The sequence below is a fragment of the Chelonia mydas genome, chromosome 4 (genome assembly GCF_015237465.2).
Source record: "Chelonia mydas isolate rCheMyd1 chromosome 4, rCheMyd1.pri.v2, whole genome shotgun sequence".
Taxonomy (NCBI): domain Eukaryota; kingdom Metazoa; phylum Chordata; order Testudines; family Cheloniidae; genus Chelonia; species Chelonia mydas.
In genome coordinates, this window is record NC_057852.1 from 135,027,330 (window position 1) to 135,049,664 (window position 22,335).

Here is a 22,335-nt window from a genome sequence, read left to right on the forward strand (position 1 = left end):
GGAGATTCCTCTGCTCCCCATGGTTACTTCACCGTTATCAGCCTCTTACCAGACTCCCCAGTCCAGGACAAGACCCCAGGATTCTCTTTCTTATTCCTGGCCAGCTCTCTTTTTCCTCTCGGGAGTGACTGCAAATCTCATCTCTGGGGCCTCTTTCTGCTCTCACTTCCTGGCTTATACTGTTAGCCCAGCTCCTTCCCCAGCTGGGTTTAATCTGCCATTAGGCCTTATCAAGCCCTGGTTCCCCTCCAGCTGCAGCATCTAAGGTTAATTAATCCTGTCTGGCCCCCATTAACCCGCTCAGGGCTTGTGTAGGGTGGATGCCCCATCACGTAGCCATTGCTTATTTAGCTGTCTCCCATGGGTCCAGCAACCTTCCCTCGCTAAATCCTTGGTGCAACGATCTGCTAACTGTGAAAGTTTCCTTTTTACTGACTTTCTGCAAATACAAAGTCACATCACTAATAATTTCATGTGCATTCTGCTCCGAGGTGCGTGTGCGCACAGCCCCTCCTTGCCACATGCATCCGAGGGCAGCATCAGAGCCTACATAAGTAGGAAGGGAAACACACAACAACCTGCCGCCTCAGTAAACCGTGATTTCATTACACAGGAAATCCAGAGCAGAACTGATTGACTAATATCCGTGGAAGCTTCTTTGACGCATTTCTCTCATCAATTCCAAAACAATTTTTCCCCTTTTCTGCCAAGTTCTGCAATAGAGGGCTGGAAAATATTCTTCCAATGACATTTTTCGCATGCAGCTGGCCACTAAGATTTTCCTGTTGTTTGACCACAGCTCTGATCAAGAAGATGCACGATATTTGCAGATGGAGCGAAGATGTGGACAAATTGGAGAGAGTCCAGCGGAGGGCAATGAAAATGATTAGGGGGCTGGGACACATGACTTACAAGGAGAGGTTGAGGGAACTGGGGTTATTTAGTCTGCAGAAGAGACGATTGAGTGTGTGGGGAGGGCTGGATTTGATAGCAGCCTTCAACTATCTGAAGGGGGGTTCCAAAGAGGATGGAGCTCGGCTGTTCTCGGTGGCAGATGACAGAACAAGGAGCAATGGTCTCAAGTTGCAGTGGGGGCGGTCTAGGTTGGATATTAGGAAACACTATTTCACTAGGGGGGTAGTGAAGCACTGGAATGGGTTCCCTAGGGAGGTGGTGGAGTCTCCATCCTTAGAGGGTTTTAAGGTCAGACTTAACAAAGCCTTGGCTGGGATGATTTAGTTGGGGTTGGTGCTGCTTTGAGCAGGGGGTTGGACTAGATGACCTCCTGAGGTCTCTTCCAACCCTAATAGTCTGTGATTCTATGTGTGAACAGGAACAGGGGAAATTATGCCACATAGGATATGGGTCGGGGTTGGGGGTTGGGGGGAAGAAAAAGCAGCATGATCCTCATTTTCAAACCCCTGCCCCCCGGAGAAAAACGAAACTCCCATCCATCCATTTTCTTTTTCTCCCCCCGAATGCGCCCCCTCCACAGCCCACTTGTTTCTCCCCTTAGCGATTCTAAAGAGCTGGCTGGGGAGAGGAGGCAAACACTGCCTTTGCAGGTGCTGGCTGCTGCTGTGAAAAAGTACCTTCTCTCTCACACTAGAAGCGCTTCCTATATAAATATGGGTATAAACACGCTCTGGCCAATCGCTGTGCAGAACTCTCAGGCCCTCTGGCGTGCTCGCAGCTTGCCCAGTGCCCGCCGTGTTCCCCAGTTCTTTGTAGTATTTTTAGCTCAGTTGGCACTGGCAAGGTGCAGACGAGAACAGCCCAGGCCAGATAAGAAGCGTATAAAAGGGATCTGTGAACCACCAGCATTTGCCTGACCTTGGCAGACCGCAGCGAGACAGGGACACATAGCAACTAGGGAGGTAAGTAAAATCAACTATTGCTAAACCTCGGCTTCCACCTATGACTGCAGCACGCTTGCCCCTCCTCAAGGAGCAGGACGTGGCTATTTAGCACATAGTATTTGAAGAAAAACGGGCAGAGGCCAGACTTGCTCACGGTCATTGATTGAGCGTAAGGCTGGGCTCTCAGGCGCTGTTCTATATTTGTTTTCTAAGCTATGTTAGTCGGTGCTGTCATTCTGACACAAACTAATTCCCACGGCACAAGGGGCGGATGGCTGCAGCTTGACGTTTCGCATTTCAGCTGCTTTCTTCATTGACCTATCACTCCACACACTAACCTCAAGTTCTCTGCATCCCAGTGGGTTTCTCTTCTGCTCACAGACTGGCCAAGGGCCTGCCCCATCCCAGAGCTCACCGGTACTCCACGGTCAGCCAGTCATCGAGAGATGGCAGGGGCTCTGCCTCCTTGCCTGAGCTATGCGAGTGTCTGAAGGTTTTTCCTTTGGCTATGTACACGTATAAGCTGTCTCAGCTATGACCCATTTTGTGACACAGAGCAAATACAAAAAGAAAAGGAGTACTTGTGAGTACTTGTGAGCTCACTTCATCGGCTGCTGTAGCTCATGAAAGCTTATGCTCAAATAAATTGGTTAGTCTCTAAGGTGCCACAAGTACTCCTTTTCTTTTTGCGAATACAGACTAACACGGCTGTTACTCTGAAACAGAGCAAATACAGAAACAGCAAATACATCGAGTTGCCCCCTAGCTGCGAGGGGGTTGTTATAGGCTCTCTGAGTGACTTTCCAGGCATCGGACTGATTGTCCTGGGAACCGAGTCATAGAAATGGAAAAGATCTGTAGGTCCTCTCCCTTCTCCCTCAAGGTCCTGTTAACCCAAGCAGTGCAAGCTTTCCCAGCAGGGCCCCAGGAACACAGTTTGGTCCTGATTGCTGGGGGAAGAGTCATTGCTGTTTCCAGCCTCCTGGCAGGGCTGCCCGTAAGGGAGCCAGCTAGCGCTGCTTGGGGTGGCGAGTCTTTGTGAGGTGGACACCTGTGCCCCTCCTCACTGGCTAGGTGCCCCAAGGCAAATGGCAAAGCCATTCTAGCTCTGTGATTCCTTTACCTACAAGCAAGGCTACTGCCTCCCCAGGCAGGAAACGGGAAAGCCCTGCCCGTGGTTTTTGAAGCTTCAAGACTGAGCCCCTGGCCGTAAGCCAAAAGATAACGCAACCGGCTTTTCCTCCCTATTGAAGGGGAGGAGGTTTGCCGGAGTTATTTTTCAAATTCAAATAGCAGCCCATCCCCTTAGAACCCAGCCTTATCTCCAGAGATGGGGGCATGTCTCTATGCAACAGACTTCATATTCATACCAGTATTTCAGTGTTATTCCGTCCACAGCTGGAGCAGGAGAAAGACCATTTGCAGTGACTGGTTAAACGGGCATCTGCAGTGACTGGATGTAAAAAGAGGCTATCCTGGAGAGAGTCCAGCGGAGGGCAACGAAAATAATTAGGGGGCTGGGGCACATGACTTACGAGGAGAGGCTGAGGGAATTGGGCTTATTTAGTCTGCAGAAGAGAGAAGTGAGGGGGGATTTGATACCAGCCTTCAACTGCCTGAAAGGGGGGTTCCAAAGAGGATGGAGCTCAGCTGTTCTCCATGGTGGCAGATGACAGAACAAGGAGCAATGGTCTCAAGTTGCAGTGGGGGAGGTCTAGGTTGGATATTAGGAAAAACTATTTCACTAGGAGGGTGGTGAAGCACTGGAATGGGTTACATAGGAAGGTGGTGGAATCTCCATCCTTAGAGGCTTTTAAAGCCTGGCATGACAAAGCCCTAGCTGGGATGATTTAGTTGGGGTTGGTCCTGCTTTGAGCTGGGGATTGGACTAGATGACCTCCTGAGGGTCTCTTCCAACCCTAATCCTCCATGATTCTATGGAGGCTGCCAGCCTGTCAAAGGCAACAGGGCTACAGCATGTCACTTGTCAAGAAGAAGGTTGCATGTCACTCTCCAACAGCCACTAACATAAATGATCCCACCACTGACAACAGTTTCTTGTATGTTGCTATGTGCTCGCTGGAACAAATGCTTTACGTGCAGCACATTACAGGCACCGGGACACTACATTCACCAGGAACCATGCTGAAGAATCAAAACAGCAGCTTGTCCCGCTTCTGGGAACTCGAGCTGGCCTGGAATTTTTCAACTCAACTTTTTTTTTTTATTATTATTTCCGTCAGAAAATGCAAATTTGTTGAAACCAAAACTTTTTGCAGAAATGTATCTGTTTGGGCAAAACTTTTGCTGGGAGAATTTCTGGTCAAAACAGAGAAACAGAGAGCGAGAGGGTTAGGGTACTTGCTGGGCTATTGTTGGATGAGAGGGTCTGTCTGTAGCTACTGAATTTTTGGTTCATAGGCTGAACTGAGGAATTGAAGGAAAAATTGGGGAGGGGGGTCAAACAAAACCTGTTTGGGGTTTTTTTTTTAAACCTTTTTAAAATAAAAGTGAAGTTTGGAAAATTGGAAACAAAGCGTTTGGCAACAATAATTTGAAAAGGGTTCAATTGAAATCTCTTCTCACTCTCACTTTTTTAAATTGAAACAATTAGTTACATTTGATTCAAATTGTGAAATGGTTCAATCAGTCTGAATCTGCCTTTTGGGGTGAAAAAGTTCGGTTTAAAAATTTCGCAGCTTTAGGTCAATCTGTCAGTCTCTAGTGTTTTTTTCATTTTTTTTTTTTTTTTTTGGTACAAGTACAGAATGATATCATTTCACAATGACAGCACTTCAGCATCTCCCAGGTCAGCCTAGTGACTGTACAAAGTAGATAAGAACAAGAGTGTTACTCATATAATTCTAATTCCCTCTTCTCAGGGGGAGTGATCCTGTGAAATGCTGAGTGTCCTCAGTGCCACCTGGTCTCAATGAGAGGTAAGGCTGCTCAGCACCTAATTGTTATTTAGTATTTGTACTACCATGGTACCTAAAGGTCCCAACCCAAGATCAGGGCTCCATTGTTCCAAGCACCGCACAAATGCACAATGAGAGAGAGAGAGAGAGAGAAAGACCTTGCTCTAAAGAGCTTATAGTCTAACCGGACAAGCCAAGATCATGCCGCAGGTCAGACCTGGGATTGGAACCCAGTCTCCAGCTATCTAGGCCAGTGCTTTACCCCCAAAACCACGCTGCCTCCTCTACCTTGTGGGAACTAGTACAGACAGAGCAAGATGAGAAAGATTGGGCTTATTTTGCTGTGAGTTCATTGCCAAGTTGACAACTGGTGATTGTCACTGTACCCGCTAGCTAGCCAAGGCCAAAGTTTCAGAACTGGTCTCTCTGGCTCTCACTCATCAACTTGCATACCAACCTGTATTTCCAGGCGCTAGCTGGTGCATACAAACTGAACCACTAGCTGCTTCCGTTTACGCTACAAATGAGCGAACAGGTGGGCACGAAAAATTTGCCTGTGTACGTTTAGAAGCTGGGCTGCAGCCAGCTTTAGAGGCAATCCTAAAGTAAATCTAGACCATGTGGTGTCTTCAGGCTGTGGGGTCAACCCATAAGCTGAATGGTTCTGCTCTTGGCAAACCCTCTATGAGAGGTTGCGTCATAGAGAGCTCCTCAGAGCATCATACACTGAACCATTACTGTAAAGCACCTACATAGGGAAGAGTGCAACTAGCTAATAAAATGGCAGCTACTATGAAGGTGGTGGGGAAGTATCCTACTAACATGAAAGGGGATTCTCAATGGCTGAGATGCACATTGAAAAGGCTGAAAGAAGGTGTAAATCACACCCATTTGGGCTCCTCTGGGAGCTCACATTTGCTGCCCTTGGCCCAGTTCATGGGCAGGCAAATTAAGTGTAAGGGACAGCGTTGTATCCTTCAGGAGGGTATTAGATTATTATGTATATTGCACTAACACCTAGAACAGGTATCTCTCATTCGTGGTCTCCCCCATCTGGTGGTGGGATGCAGTCTGTGCACGCCCTGCGCACCAGAGCCGCAGAGTTCCAGACAGGGAGCATCCTGATTCTCTACCCGTGGAGCTAAGGGGAAGTCTCTCCTTGGCCAAACCAGCAAGAGCTGCACCACGCTTGTCTCGCATGCAAGACCCTCTTTGCAAGTCTTGCTGTGATGGCCAGCCACCTCACTCGTCCACCAGTGGAGCTGCCTCGGCAGGCCGGGGAAAGAATCACCCCTTTAAAGCAGACAGCAGGGTAGCACAGCGATGACTGACGTGTCACTTCATTGGAAGAGTCAGGCAAGAGTTAGAGTAGTTGCTGAAAATCCACTCTGCCTCTGCATGCAAGGAGCCGGAGGGATCCGGGGAGTGACACTTCTGGGCTGCACTGTGAGTGCTTCACAGCATGACATGCTTTTTGCATTTCACAAACAGTCACTTTGTTATTAAAAACCAGAAACAAACCCAACCTAATAACAAGCAGCACTTGGCAGCCTTCCCCAGTCACGGAGGGAAGTAGAGCTGGGGCAAGAGGGGATTTTTCAGTTCACTGCCAAAGCCCCCCACACAAATGGTTTGGGGTCAAACTGGGAATGAAATTTTTCAGCAATTTTGGTGAATCGAAGAACTGGGAAAAAATAATGTGGGTCAAACTAAACCGTTGGATTCAGTTTTGTCAAAATGAAACCAGACAAAACATTTTGTTTCTATTCTGACCATTTTTAAAGGGTTTTGATGATTTTAATAAACCGGGAAGAAGGTTTGAAAGGGAAAGAATGGAAAAATCAAAAGGTTCCATTTCAAAAGTGTCAGAATTTGTTTCAGAATTTTTTTTTTATTTTGTTTTTTTTTGTTTGTTTGTTTTTTGGTTGTGTTTTTTTTACACAAATTTGACGGAACTGACACGAAGTCGCAAAGTGTCTTGGTGTCGCTGCATGTTTCGCTGACATTTCCCCTCCCCCGCCCCCCAGCACCACTGGGAAGGCTTAAAGCGCACAGGAACAAGTTCTGGGAGTGCTTTCCCGTCTATGGGATTAACCCACTGTGACGAAGTGGGAATGTTCTTAATGGTTTCTCTGAACACTGTGTGGGTGCCTCCATTTCCCCTAGGCATTTCTTCAGTATCTAGGTGGTGGGATAAGGGTGGTGTGATTGTTGCAGAGCCTGAGAGGGCCAGTGTGAAGCTGTCTGCACAGAGAATGGCTGACACCCTGTCTCCTGGCAACTGATGGCCTGGGCCCCTCCCCTGCAAAGGTGCCAACTGAAGGAGTTGGAGAACAAAGAGATCAGGTGGCCTCCTGGACTGGGAAAGATAAAGGCCAGAGGAGGGGCTGGAGAGTTTCAGTTTGGAGCTGGCTGGGGAAAGAGAGGGAGGTCCAGACCCGGTGTCTGGCCTCCCGGGCCCCAAGATGGACCTGACTGAGGGGTCCTGTTTCCTATACCTACAAGCTCTGTTTTGGACTGTGCTCCTGTTGTCTAATAAACCTTCTGTTTTACTGGCTGGCTGAGAGTCATGTCTAGCTGCGGAGTTGGGGTGCAGGGCCCTCTGGCTTCCCCAGGAGCCCTGCCTGTGCAGACTCACCACGGGAAGCGCACAGTGTAAAAAGGGGATGCTGAATGCTCTGAGGTCAGACCCAGGAAGGTCGAAGCCATGCAAGCTTCTTGCCCTGGAGACAGTCTTCTCACAGAGAGGAGGCATGCTCCCCCAGAGTCCTAACTGGCTTCATATGGAGTAGTTCCAGAGCATTGCCCGGTGACTCCGTGACACCCACCTATCCTGTAAGTCTGGGGTCAGGCCTTTCATTCCACTCCCCAACCCACACCCCTGTCCCCCTTCCAGCCGTAAGCAGTAACAGAAAACAAAACCAATATATTAAACCAAAATGTGATGGAGCAAGAGGTAATGCTGTTCTACAGATACCAAGTAGCTTAATGAAACTGAAGGCATCAAATAAACTTTTGTGGGATAATTTTCACACCTGGGTGCCAAAATACCCGTTTCAGGCACTCAAGTGTTAATTGCATGGAGTACTGGCTTGGCTCAGCCTGGCTCTAACATAGAGGGATGTACCAAATTATTATTCTAATATTACAGAGGGGAAACTGAGACACGACTATGCCCAAGAACACATACGGAGACACTGTTAGAGCTAGGAACAGATCCCAGCCCTGGATGGGAGCCACAACATCCAATAAGCTTAAATACCTCTATCAATTTCCCTTTGACTCTTTCTTCCCAGCTAAATTTCCTTGGTTTGACATCCTTAAAAATTGTCCTGTGCCTGGAAATGGCTTTGCAATAGACTGTGGGGTGATTCCAGCTCACCTTTGCTCTTCTCTTACCGGCGGGAACCTTCAGTGCTGTGGGTTGCAGCTCCAAAGCATCAAATACAGAGTGACTCTACTTACACAGGCTGGTGATGCAGAGTAAATATTTCTTTTGAACAGGAATCATAGAATCATAGAATATAAGCGTTGGAAGGGACCTCAGGAGGTCATCTAGTCCAACCCCCTACTCAAAGCAGGACCAATCCCCAACTAAATCATCCCAGCCAGGGCTTTGACAAGTCTGACCTTAAAAACCTCTAAGGAAGGAGATTCCACCACCTCCCTAGGTAACGCATTCCAGTGTTTCACCATCCTCCTAGTGAAAAAGTTTTTCCTAATATCCAACCTAAATCTCCCCCACTGCAACTTGAGACCATTACTCCTTGTCCTGTCATCCACTACCACTGAGAATAGCCTAGATCCATCCTCTTTGGAACCACCTTTCAGGTAGTTGAAAGCAGCTATCAGATCTCCCCTCATTCTTCTCTTCTGTAGACTAAACAATCCCAGTTCCCTCAGCCTCTCCTCGTAAGTCATGTGTTCCAGTCCCCTAATCATTTTTGTTTCTACCTTTCCTTCACAGACCTTCACAGTTACTCCACCGAACTGCCATCTGGACAAATGAAGATGGACTGCAACTCTGGCAAGTCATTCAAACCCCAGGGTGTCAAACTGAGCAAATCTATGTCCACCATTTGCTCTTCCTCAAGTAATGCCAACTGCCATGAAAGCCACCCCATCCAAGGCCCTGCGAGGCAAGCTCAGGGTAGGAACCACAGTGAAAAACTGTCCCCGTCCCCAGATATCATGTCAGCTGCCGCTAGAGAGAGTCAAATGTCAGACTTCTATAATGGCAATGTGGCCCTGGGGTGCCCCTCTGACGCCTCGGAGAAGCTCCACCAAAGGGTTGCCAAGGAGAGCAGATGGAATGGGGAGACCACTCCGAAGGAAATCATGGCAACAAAGAGAATAGCCAATGCCCCCATGGATTCTCCCATCAAGCGTACTTTCCTGTTTGGGGAAAACAAAATTGACAACGGCAGCAAGATGACCCTGAAGAAGTCTACCATCCATAAGCCGCCTGAGAAGGGTTGTTCTCCGCTAGCTGTTTCCAGAGAAGGGCCAGATGGCTTGAGAGGAGAGACACAGGCATGGTCCAGCGTGACCCAGAGAAAGAAAAGGCGAGACCTTTTCCCAGACTCAAAGGTTTTCAGCCACATAGACGCTCATGTTCTGCATGTGAGCAAGCAGGTAGGTACTGTAGGCACAAGCTTCCTCCAAGGTCTATATCGATATTGTTAATGAGAAACCAGCCTTTTAATGCTTTGGCTAATCATGAGCCTGCTTTCTGCCTTATGAGTTGAGAGAAAAATCACAGCGGGAGGCTGCTGTTGGCATGAACAAATGGCTTTCCTTACCAGCAGAATTAAAAGAAGGGCCAAGGCGTGTGGCCTTGCGTCAGCCTAAGATGCAAACACACTTATTGCTCATAACAGGTTCTTTTGCTGAGACAGCTACATAAGAAATTGTATTGAGTTGGTGAAGTATGCACAGATGTATTAGCTTTGCTTAGTACAGACAAGTACAATTGAAATCGTAAGCAAAGATTACACAAAGAGTAGAATAAATATAACCCCCTGGATCATACATATGTACAGATAATTCCCCCCCAGTTGATATATTTACAGCCACGTGCATACTTACAACTTTATGGTGGCCATTAGAGACAAAGATGAACAAAATAGGAAATGGAGATCACCACAAGAGGGCTTGTTCGTATTCCGCCATTCAGTTGACCCTGGTGTCCCAACCAGGGGTTGGTCTGACCGTCTTTTCCTTATATCCCTCCCACATCTGGGAGAATATTTGGTTTAGGTCTCAGCCCTTTGCCCAGGTTTAGTATTGCAGGCCATAATCAGGGGTACGGCTGCTAACAAAAGCTATTTGTGTCACTTCATTTCCAATAGTTTTGATACGTGAATGTGGTTTCTCTGTGGTTACATGTACCAAAAAAAAAAAACCCCCAAACCCCTAGAGGTCTGTTATTTCAAGCTTAAGCTGCCCTTTTGTGGTTTACTTGATTATCACAAGATGCCTATTGCTAACTGTTATAATGCACTTCAAGCTAACTATCTAGGCCTCATGCTTTGCAAAGCCTTTCACAAATCTTTTTACATTTGCTTTCCATGTTAAAATGGGTTAAGATAGTAAAATTAGTAGAGCTGTAATTTAATATGCATTAACACAGGCTATAATTTAAGTTTGCACCCTAAAATCAGGTCGGGTTAGAGGTCAACAGGTGACTAGTTGGCTGGGGTGCCCACCTGAGACACCTCAGAGGGGCCTATTCTCCAGAAAAAACACTGAGTACTCTAAAAACCAGGTCCCTTTTAAGGTGTCAGGTAAGGCACCCAAAACCAGCCACATCTGGAAATCTTGGTCCCAGTTGACTTGAGCCAAGAAGAGTCTCCATTAGAGACTGGTAGTCAGGCTCATACTGTATTGAGTAGTTCATGCCATGACTGTTAAGTCTGGGCCAAAGCTTAAGGAGATCCCATGTGATAAGATGAGGCAGCAAATAGTTGTGCTTAGGTAATTGGGGCTAGAGAGCCAGTGTCTTTCTTGTCCAGAAAAGAGAGAGCGAGAGAGAGCACCAGAGACAACCCCAGGGTATGTCTGTGTCTGGCAGCTGCAATACAGAATCCCTTTTCTATCCAATACACCTGAGTCCTGCTCATTCTCAGCCATGAGGCATTCTACTGGATCCTCTTTCCAGGCCAACCACTGGACAGACAATCAGAAGCTCATAAACTCTAAACTGGGTGTAAGATTCAAGCCAGCTCCCTGACACGTCTCACCACATGAGGTTTGGAGAGTGGGGCTCTATAAGGTCTAAAGTTTAACTGCAGTTGTGGAATGATACATGTTTGACTGTGTAAGAGGTCCAGGGATTGGCACACAAACAAATTATTACCTACGCTAAACACCACCAGGTTAGCCTCAAGACCTCCATAATGTGTCAAAGATCCAACAGTTTAATTGGCAACCTTTTGTTACTTACGCACCAAATGTTAAGTAGAGAGAAGGCAAAAGTTCAATTATTTACTCGGCACTGAAAGTAATTGCTCTCCCTGTTCTGTAAAAATCTGTCATTCATACCCAGCCGCAGGCTAACATCGCTTGGGATTTGGAGGCAATTAGTTTTGTCTCCATGCAAGCTTTGCTTCAGGACCATGGAGATTACCTCATATGCTACAACGGAGCTTGGGAGAGACGGAGGCAACAGCAAAAAACACAGTAAAGGCACCCCTGGGAATAGAGAGCTGTACAAACCACCCACCTGCTTATTTAAAATACCGAATGTACTGCAATCTGGTGCACTTTGTCATTTTCCCCTCTCTGCAATTATTATTGTGAATGCTGACAATAGTAAAGCAACTATCTGCATTGCAGATGTGCGTGGGTCCAGTGCGTTCTGCCGGTGAGGGATCGCCGCTGTTCAGGCCCAGGTCTTCTCCGGGGTCAGGAACTGCCTCCACCTCTCCCCACATGCCAACCTAGAGGACAGCTCCCCAGAACGAGCTTCTCTCCGCAAGAGACCCAACAGGGAGCCCTTGAACTTTAGACTCAAAGCCAAATCAGGCCTTAAGCGAGCTGGGAGCAGTGCCGTTGACCTCAGTGGGGCTATTTGCACACATAAGGGTTTCTCCTGTGAGTCAGGCTTTGTGGGGGGAGGGAAGGGGTTGGGAGGAGGGAACCCAGTCACTCAATCCAGAGTGGTCAAGTGGAGCCACTGGACCTGTTTACCTAGCACCTAGAAACCGTGGCCCAGGTTCTCAGCTGTGCCCAGTAACTACAGAAATGATCAGAAGCAGGGACTGCCTAGGAGCTGCTTGCAGATGTCCATTTCTGGGATCTGTTCTAGCCAGCTCTGGCCCAAGTGGAGTTTAGAGCAACCTTGGGGCTGCTCCATGCCGCATGATGACTCACTCATGCTGTGTGAATCCCCAGCTAGCAAGTTCTAGCCATGTTCTGACCCTTTCACACCACAGGACGGTGCAAAGGGACCAGCACTTACAAGTGAGTCTGGCCCTACCGTGAGCACCATACAAAATGACAGACATTAATACATGTTTTGGCTCGTGATACACATTCAAGTTGCTCACATAAAATCCTGTCCTTGCCAGATAAAATCAAAGCCGGCTTTGCCGTCAGTCCAGACCATTGTTCAGCTGATTACTGATGAGGCCCAAAGCAAACTGGAGACCGTGCGAGCAATATGGATGTGGCTGTGTCACAATATCCGTGAGTACGTTTTTCATTTCAGCTCGACCCATAGTAGGGTGATTTGTCTAGATTGAGGAGGATGGTCATTAGGAACTAGCCTAGGCCTTGGGAGCCCCAGGCTTGATTCACCAGAAAATTTGCTAGTGGTACCCCAATTTACACCAGCTGAGGATCTGTCCCCAAGGCTCTTTACCAATTCTTCTTTCATTTGGGGAGTTGCCAGGGCCTCTGGATAACGGTTGTGGTTTCATTTCCTCCTCCTAGGATATGATGTGGATGGCTTCTTAGGGTTATCTCAGAAGATCCATACCCCAGAACAGGTCCGGCAAACTGGAAGAGGCGTGTGCTCCGGTTATGCCCATTTATGCCGAGAAATGTGCAGGTATAAATTAACCGTGGTCTTACCTTCCCACCAACACAGTGGGAGTGGCTGGCACTGGTGGACAAAACATGTTATGTGTTTATTTCCGTGCTACGTTACGTCCATTCACAGGGTGCCCTGCTCTCTCCTGGAGACCTGACTTTTGTTCTTTCTTGTTTTTGTCACACTCTTATTCCAAAATAAAAGTCATTCTTTCTGAATGAACCGTGACCTAGGCAAAGACCAAAGAAAGAATTGGGAAGGTCATTGCTGATCCTCAGACCTAGCAAGCTCCACTAAGGGGCTATTAAAGCAATGGAGGTGCAGGCCCTGAGCTCAACAGCAACCATATGACCATAAACATCCTGGAAAGGAGACTACAGAAGTCTGAGCTATCATGTCATCTGAGTGGCCAGCAGTTAATTAAGCACCAACTCTGAGTGGTTTCCAGCCTAATCTGTGCTTTCCTACCATGAATGTTCCCATCCTTACAGGGAGGCAGGTGTGAGCTGCATTGAAGTGTCGGGCTACGGGAGAGGTACCGGATACCAGCAAGGGCAAAATTGCCAACAAAAGAAATCCAACCACATGTGGAATGCAGTTCAGCTGGAAGGACAGTGGTACCTGCTGGATGCATGCTGGGGTGCAGGCACTGTGGATGTAGAGAAGAGATTGTTTATACCCAGGTGAGACACTGACCCCTCCATAACCTCTCGTTTCTCATTTCCAAATATAAAGAAAGCCACTTATTTCGGATGTGACTAAATTAGCCGTTCTCAGCCTTTCCATACGGTGACTCCATGTTACAACAGAAAAAAGGTCCAGGGTCCCCACCCTCCCTCTCATCTAGTCCTCAAGAAAGGGATGGTAACTGCAAATCCCTGAAACCTGAACACAGACCTTACCCCCAGGGATCACCAGGCCCCCCCGGTTGACACCCCATGGCCTAGAACACTGGAGAGACACTTTTATTTAATACTGTACATGTAAATCAGTAAGTCCTATACATCAACCACCTGGGCTCATTCTACGGTGATCTGTGGATCACAGCAGGAAATTCGGAATCAGTATTTCTGGATGCTATCCCTGCCTCACCCTGCCCATATAACTTCCCACAGCATTCCGCATAGAGAATCATGAGCTAGAACCCACAGCATTCAAAACAATGGATGTTTTGCAATTGACTTGAACAGAAGGAAAATCAAATCCTATATGGGGATGGACAGGTATGGCATATAGAGGTGGATTCATTTTGGAATCCATCTCTAAGCCACTAAAGAAGATGAAGCTAGTTTCCTCCTTCCACCCACAAATCATTCTAAAATAGATGCTGCATGTATGGATTTGCACCCCGTGGTTGGAGTGCCTTGTGGACCTAAAGATTTGATCCAAAGACTATTAAAATTGCCACACTGATTTCAATGAGATTTGGATCAAGCCATAGGTGGGAACCTAACCAAATACTACAACCCACTTTGAAACACAATATTGGGCATCTGGCAGGTGAAAATCTGAAAAGTTAGGACCAGAATGCATGTTTTTTTTAAAATGCAGTTTTGAAAGTCATGCTTTTGTAAATACAGATTTTTAAAGAATAGTCAAATAATACCTTTTCTCCCACCCTGAGTTTTTGATTAAAAATGTGTCAGCATGTAAGTAATTAATCTCCAGTTCCACAGCCATTTTATTATTATGAGGCTCTAGACAGAATTGCTGGCGGCTTCTCAGCCCATTCTGATGAGGTAAATAATGACTGAGTCAAAATTATTTATCAAATCTGATAATATTCCATTAGACATTAGAAACTTGACTTTTTTTTACTCTAGTGCTGCATAATGAAAGCATTGGCCATTGGCAATTCTTTTCCTTGGAACAACTTCTGAATAGTATCAGCTTGTTCGGGTTGTTTTTGAAGAGTGGAGGGGGAAAGAGTGGAACAGACAGCTATTGTCTCAGAGAACAGGCAAATGATAACTGCTCCCTCTGGGTTCAGTCCAAAGCTCACTGGAAGTAGTAGGCATTGGTCCAGTTGGTTAAGTCCTGATGAACCTATCCTGTATGGTGATGAGTGCCCTCAACGCCTGTTGAAGTCAATGGAAGTAGAGGGCCCTCAGCAAATCACAGGATCAGACCCTAACCTGAGCGCTAGGCCCGCTCTGCTTTTTAATACTGATTCCAAATCTCCTGCCATGACTCAAAGGTCACAGTAGAATGAGTCAAGTTGGATGATGTACAGGCGTTATTTGTTCATTTGGTTCTGCTTCTACAAAGGCATAACAGTGAGGACGATCAACCGTTGGAGTGACTTAAAACCAAGACGGGACATCTTACTAAAATATCTGATCAAGCTCAACCTTAAGTAGTGGGGCTTGTTGCAGGTATCAGTGGATAAAATTCAATGCCCTGTATTGTGCCGAAGGTCAGAATGGATGATCATAAATGGTCTCTTCTGGCCTTGGAATCTAGGCATTCTGCTTTCAGCACTAGGCATCTCAATATGGGTATAATTATCCATGAATAAATTTAGGCTGCAAGTCAGAAGAAGGTTTCTAACCATCAGAAGAGTGAGGTTCTGGAGCAGCCCCCCAGTAGGTGGAATGCGGGCAAGAAATCTAAGTGCTTTAAGATGGAGCTTGGTAAATTTATGAATGAGATAATGTGAAGGGATTGCTTGCATAGCAGGGGACTGGACTCAGTGGGCCAAGAGGTCCTTTCCAATCCCATGTTCTTAGTACTAGAAAGATACAGACAAAACTTGTGTTGGGAGAGCAGCACCACAAATGACTAAGCGGCCAGAAGAACTGGTTTGTTAGGAAAAATTAAAGGAACAAAACACATATAGCGTGGTTGAGTGACAACAATTAAGCAGGAGGATTAAGATAACTGCTTCAATACCTGAAGGGTGATAAAACCCTAAATGGAGAGGAATTGTTTAAGGTAGTTCATGGAGGTATGGGAAAAAAACTTCTGGACAGTGAGATCTTATGGATTGTGGAAGAAAATATCATAGAAGCCCCCCCAAGCCCCACTGTACTGTCCAAGGGAACTGAACAAGATGACTTCATGAGCCCAGGGGTGACTCTCTCACATGTATGATTCCATGGTATTATACTTAGCCAAGGTACAAAAAAGATTTTATTGGGGGCCTGCAAAGATTTTTCAGAGTTAATGTACCAGATGGGTGTGAAAGGCAATCTGCAGCTGAGGCCGAAGGTCACAAATTCTAGTGGGGCCTCTGGAGAGAACTTATGGAGGAAATGGGTTCAGAATGATGAGGCGATGAAAGGCCAAAGCCCTGGATTCTGAATTTAAGCCCAGAAAGCAGCATGATCCTACACACATTCCAGATGACGTTACATGTCTGTGCGCTAAACCTGAGGCCGCATTCACCCCTTGTTTAAGCAGATCCAACTCTGCTGAAGTCCATGGTGCTGTATCCTCAGACTTCATTGCTGAAGGAGGGGGCTGGGATATGAACGTTTGCAGTGTCCTCATGCTGTGGCCTGGTTTCCCCGCTCTTGCAGGTATGACGACTTCTTCTTTCTAACCGACCCTGAGCATTTCATTGAGACCCACTGGCCTGATGAGCCAGAATGGCAGCTTGTGCAGCCGCGTGTCTCGCTGGAAGACTTTGAACAGAGAGTTTTTAAAACGTCGGAGTTTTTTAAACTGCAGCTCTCCCTTCTTTCTCCAAACCACTCTCTTCTCAAAACAGGTAAATGCAAAGCAAGGACCTCCGTTTACAGCCATTGACTCCTAGGTCCTGATTATAAGGGGATATCTTTTTGCAGATATAGGCCCCAATTCAGGAACGGGGCTTAACTTTAAGCACATGCATGTGTCACATTGAAGCCAATGGGCCTTAAGCGTGGGTTTAAGTGCTTTCCTGAATCAGAGCCATTGTTCAGTACAGTGACTGGAGAACCAGAGTGAAGATGCCTGAATTGTACTTAATCTGGGCAAGTCACTTAAGCCCTTCTGTGCCTCAGTTTCCCCATCCCTAAAGTAGGTACAATACTACTTCCCTATCTCACAGTACAAATAGCTGTAAGATCCCTGAAACATCTTTTCACAAAGCACTCTGCTAGAGGCAGCCGCATAACAGAAAAGTGGGACATGAGTTTTCTTTCTTCTAATATTGCTGGTGCAGCGAGATTACAATATAAAGCATGATTGAAACATTCCTGTCCTATTTCCTGAGGAAGAAGGGTTTTTCCCCAATCAGTGGTAGTTTTATAGCTTTCTGGGTCAGAAACAATATGACCTTTACCTGCTTGAGAATCCTTTTTGCAGCTAGTTAGTTTCCCCAATGTTCATCCTCCTTGGCAGTCAGTCAGGTTTTTCTGACATTTATTTTATCAGTAGGGAAGGCTTCTAGGGAAAAGTAATCTTATACATTATTACAAGGCTTAAGAAACTGTTCTGAAGAATCAGTGGATTGCTAACAAAGCACAGCGGAAAGCTTTTGATCGAGAGGAGCCATTTAACCGGAAATCCAAGTCATGCCATATTTCAGGAGGTCTGGGCTTTGCCGATAGTGTTGAGCATATACCTTGACTCAAAGATGGAAGATATAGCCCTCCTCCCCCCAACCCCCACGGTGCTCTACAAGTAATGAATCCTTACGACATCCCTGTGGGGTAGGCATGTGTTTGGTCAAGGCATATACATATACATGTGGGTTCTGGGAGGGAGTTTGAGTGTGGGAGGAGGTTTTGACCTGGGGTAGGGGGGTTGGGAGTGGGCTCTGGGAGGGAGTTTGGGTGTAGGAGGAGGCTCAGGGCTGGGGCAGGGGGTTGGGGTTTGGGAGGGGATTTGGGGTGTAGGCTCTGACTGGGCAGTGCTTATCTCAGGCAGCTCCTGGAAGCAGCAGCATGTCCAGTAGCGGCTCCTAGTCTTACAGGTGACCAGGTTGCTCTTCGCATTGCCCCTGCCTGCAAGCACCACTCCTGCAGCTCCCACTGGCCACGGTTCCCCGTTCCCAGCCAATGGGAGCTGCGGAGTCAGCGCTCGGCGTGGGGGCAGCACACAGAGACCCTCTGGCTGTGCCTCCTCCTAGGAGCTGCTGCTGGACACGTCGCTGCTTCCGAGAGCAGCGCAGAGCCAGGGCAGGTAGGGAGCCTGCCTTAGCCCCTCTGTGCCACCGGACGTTCAGTGTCCTAAAATCTCCCGGATTGGCTTCAGTAACCTCCGGGAGATCTAGCCCTATTCTGGGAGACTCATGGCCAATCCGGGAGGGTTGGCAACCCTATTTGTGAGGCGGTAGCAGGAAATAAATCCATCAGGACACGGCCCATCTGGCCGATAGTTGATGCAAGCAGGAAAACAAAAGTGCTTTCACTCAAAGCTTCTGTTTATTCAGTCTCCAGCACTTACACATGTTGCAATGGGTTAGTAGAGCCCCCCACATTAACCCCAGATTAATATTTACCCAAGGACTTGAAGAGGTCTTGGGTGGATGTCTGTAGACTTCCAGTGGCCAGCCTTCCGTCTGCAGGGGAACTTAAGAGGTATCCAAGAAATGGTCAAGGTGTTCCAAGTGTTCATGTGTCCACCAACCTCATCTCTTTTCCTTTTTTAATACCCAAATTGTTAGTATCACATAGGTTAGCCATCAGATAAACTGCTGAGCAGAAACTAAGTTAAGTGTGGAGTTTTCCAACCTGGCAGGCAGAGAATTTTCTATCAGTTAACCAGCTGTATTGCACATAGCAATAGTCATTATAGACTGACCTCACCCTTGGTAAGGCAACTCCCATCTTTTCATGCATTTATACCGGCTCCTGTATTTTCCACTCCATGCATCTGATGAAGTGGGTTCTAGCCCATGAAAGCTTATGCCCACATAAATGTGTGAGTCTCTAAGGTGCCACAAGCACTCCTCGTTGTTATTGCCCGACTTTCCATCTTGCACAACTGTATTCTTCAGCTCAAGTCAGAAGGGCACAGGGTCATGTTTACACCTCATGGTCACTCACTTCCCTCTCCCCTCCTGGTGTGTTAGCTGTGCTAAAGTTTCAGAAATGGCCTTTCTAGCTGCTTTCAGCAATGAGTATAACAATTGGTATTCCAGCTGCGGGCAGTGGTCTAGGCATGTTACTAGGCTCTGGCCTATCAAAAAAATTCCCCCCTCCTAGGGTAAGATATGGAATTAAAATACATATATGCAGAAACTGCCTTGGAACTCATCTGTGGTTTCACCTACCTTCTCCTATATACAGGAATCTTCAGAACACAGATGGAATAAATTCAGTATTCCCCAGATATGTTTATAATGTATCCTTTAATTATCTTTTAGAGTTTCCCTCCCAAAGCAGAACGTGTTGTTCTCTATATCTCACCATCTTCGGCTTGGTTGAATACAATGTTCTTTTCTTTCTGTCTGTTTAAAGATCCTAATATGATGCAGCCAGCCAGGGCAGCAGCTTAGGAAACGGACGTTGGCCGAATTTAATAACAAGCAAACCTGCAGTTAATAAATTCTGTCATCTGTAAGGTCTCCGGTGGAGACTTGCCAGAGGATTATTGTTTGTACTTACTGCATGAGCCAAGTCACAACTTTAACAAATCAAGGCAAAAAAACCAAAACAAAAACCCCAGCCACTTCACACTTATGTTGGGTGTTTGTGACAAATACCAAAACTCAGGATTTGCACTGAAAATTTCCATTAATTATTTTGATAACGAAACGCTTCCTTTCATATGAAAAGCCTCTGAACCTAGGGCAGATCTACTACACTATGTTATATTTATATTGCTAGAATGCCCTGAACATCAACAATTTCTTACTTACGTTTCACTAACTTAAAAGATGTAGTAAATTCTGATGGGGGCAGCACAGCTGCCCTGAGGCAGCTGCATTTAACAGTGGGTTGAATAGTCCCTGGGTACGCGGAACAGCATCTTCAGCATCTGCTTAACTTTATTCACAGGCCTAAATCCCTTTGAGGCCAGTGGAAGGAAAGCATGTGTTTCAGCACTTTGCTGCTCCAAGGTCACAGGCTGTAGAGCACCTTGGTAGCCTTCAGGAGTTAAAGAGACTTTATAGCCTTCATCCTCTCCAGCCTTTCATCTTGGCTCATAATTTACACCTATGCAGAGACGGGGGGTGCAAAATGCGATTAAACCAGGATGTCTGTGTTTAACTGCACAGGGGTCAAGAACGGCTGATGGAGTGAGGGGACTTGCCAGTTGCTGGAGGGACCCTGAGTAGTGTGTTACGTCAGCAAATTCAAATACAACATAAAACAGAGCAGGGGGACTATCAATGAGTGCAGCTTGAATTACCTTATGGAACCCTCACACTTCTAAGCCTCAGGGACATCCAGATGCCATCATCCCACACTTCCAAACCAAGAAAATGGATCCTCTTATCCTACAGTGATGGCCAAAGTGTTAAATGCCTTTATTGTTTTAGGTTTCAGAGTAGCAGCCGTGTTAGTCTGTATTCGCAAAAAGAAAAGGAATACTAGAGGCACCTTAGAGACTAACCAAATTATTTGAGCATAAGCTTTCGTGAGCTACAGCTCACTTCTGTAGCTCACGAAAGCTTATGCTCAGATAATTTGGTTAGTCTCTAAGGTGCCACTAGTACTCCTTTTCTTTTATTGTTTTTCACCAAAAAGGTTAGCCATGATCAGACAACTTACATCTTTGTAAATGGGGTAAGCTCCAAGACTGAAATAGAGAAAGAACATGTTAAGAATTACTTAGACAAGTTAGATATCTTCAAGTCAGCTGGGCCTGACAAAATACATTTTAGAATACTTAAGGAATGCTCTGAAGAGATCTCTGAGCTATTATCTTTAAGGACTCATGGAGGATGGGAGAGATCCCAGAGAACTGGAAAAGGGCAAATAGAGTGCCAACCTATAAAAAGAGGAATAAGGACAACCCTGGGAATTATAACCCGGTAAGCTTAACACTGGTACCCAGAAAGATAATGGAGCAAATAATAAGTTTGTAAGCACCTAGCAGATAAGGTGATAAGTAACAGTCAACATGGATTTGTCAAGAACAAATCATGTCAAACCAACCCAATAGCCTTCTTTCATAGTGTAACAAACGTTGTGGTTGCAGGGTGGGGAGCAGTAGATGTGATATAGCTCAACTTTGTTAAGGCTTTTGATACAGTCTCACATGACCTTCTCATAGGAAAACTAGGGAAATATAGCTTAGATGAACTTGCTATAACGTGGGTGCATAAATGGTTGCAAAACCGTTCCCAGAGAGTAATTATCAGAGACCCACAATCAAGCTGGAAGGGCACTGAGTGGGGCCCTGCAGGAATCTGTCCTGGGTCTGGTTCTGTTCAATAAATGATTTGGATAGTGGCATAGAGAGTACACTTATAAAGTCTGAGGATGATACCAAGCTAGGGTTGCAAGCAATTTGGAGAACAGGCTGAGAATTCAAAATGATCTTAAACTGGCAAAATGGTCTGAAATAAATAGCATGAAATTCAATAAACACAAATGCAAAGTACTACACTTAGGAAGAAATAATCAATGGAACAAATACAGAATGGGAAATGACCGGCTAGAAAGGAGTGTTGTTGTAGCCATGTTGGTCCTAATATATTAGAGACACAAGGTGGGTTTGGTAATATCTTTTATTGGACTGACTTCTCTTGGTGAAAGAGACAAGCTTTCGAGCTTACACAGAGCTCTTCTGGTCTGGGAACTGTACTCAAAGTGTCACAGCTAAACATAAGGTGGAACAGATTGTTTAGCATAAGTAGTTAATATGTATCCTAAGGGACCATTCAAGGTGATGTGGCCTATTAACAGCCCTGCAGTCATGGCGCAAAAAGGGGGGTTAATGGGTTTCAGATTAAAAAGAAAAGGAGGACTTGTGGCACCTTAGAGACTAACCAATTTATTTGAGCATGAGCTTTCGTGAGCTACAGCTCACTTCATTGGATGCATACTGTGGAAATTGCAGAATATCATTATTATATACACAGACACCATGAAACAATACCTCCTCCCACCCCACTCTCCTGCTGGTAATAGCTTATCTAAAGTGATCACCAAGATGGGCCATTTCCAGCACAAATCCAGGTTTTCTCACCCTCCGCCCCGCCACAGACAAACTCATTCTCTTGCTGGTAATAGCCCATCCAAAGTGACCACTCTCTTCACAATGTGTATGATAATCAAGGTGGGCCATTTCCTGCAGAAATCCAGGTTCTCTCACCCCCTCACCCCCCTCCAAAAACCACACACACAAACTCACTCTCCTGCTGGTAATAGCCTATCTAAAGTGACCACTCTCCTTACAACGTGCATGAAAATCAAGGTGGGTTTCAGATTGTGATAATAAGCTATAAAGCTAGTGTCTTTATTAAGCCCATGATTTTTAATGTCTAGCAAAGTTATGTGTTTCCTTTAAGAAGGAGGACTGAGAGGTCAGATATGGAGTGATCATTTTGTGGCAAGCGTTCGCCCACAGGTGACGTGGTTTTTTTGTTTTTGTTTTTTGTCTTTTATCACTTTTCTGTGAGATTTCATTCAAGCGCATAGTG

The 22,335-nt window shown here is 46.2% G+C and overlaps 1 protein-coding gene across 1 annotated transcript in view; it reads left to right on the top strand.

Moving 5' to 3' along the window:
- The first annotated feature begins 1,707 nt into the window (after positions 1-1,707).
- Positions 1,708-22,335, top strand: part of LOC102932337 (kyphoscoliosis peptidase-like) — a 29,374-nt gene continuing 8,746 nt past the window's right edge. Inside the window, exons 1-7 of the mRNA XM_037898357.2 lie at positions 1,708-1,877; positions 4,742-4,798; positions 8,745-9,412; positions 12,349-12,466; positions 12,713-12,830; positions 13,304-13,495; positions 16,334-16,524. Of these exons, the coding sequence (XP_037754285.1) occupies positions 4,792-4,798; positions 8,745-9,412; positions 12,349-12,466; positions 12,713-12,830; positions 13,304-13,495; positions 16,334-16,524 (1,294 nt within the window). The 5' untranslated portion in view covers positions 1,708-1,877; positions 4,742-4,791. The remainder of the gene's footprint in view (positions 1,878-4,741; positions 4,799-8,744; positions 9,413-12,348; positions 12,467-12,712; positions 12,831-13,303; positions 13,496-16,333; positions 16,525-22,335) is intronic.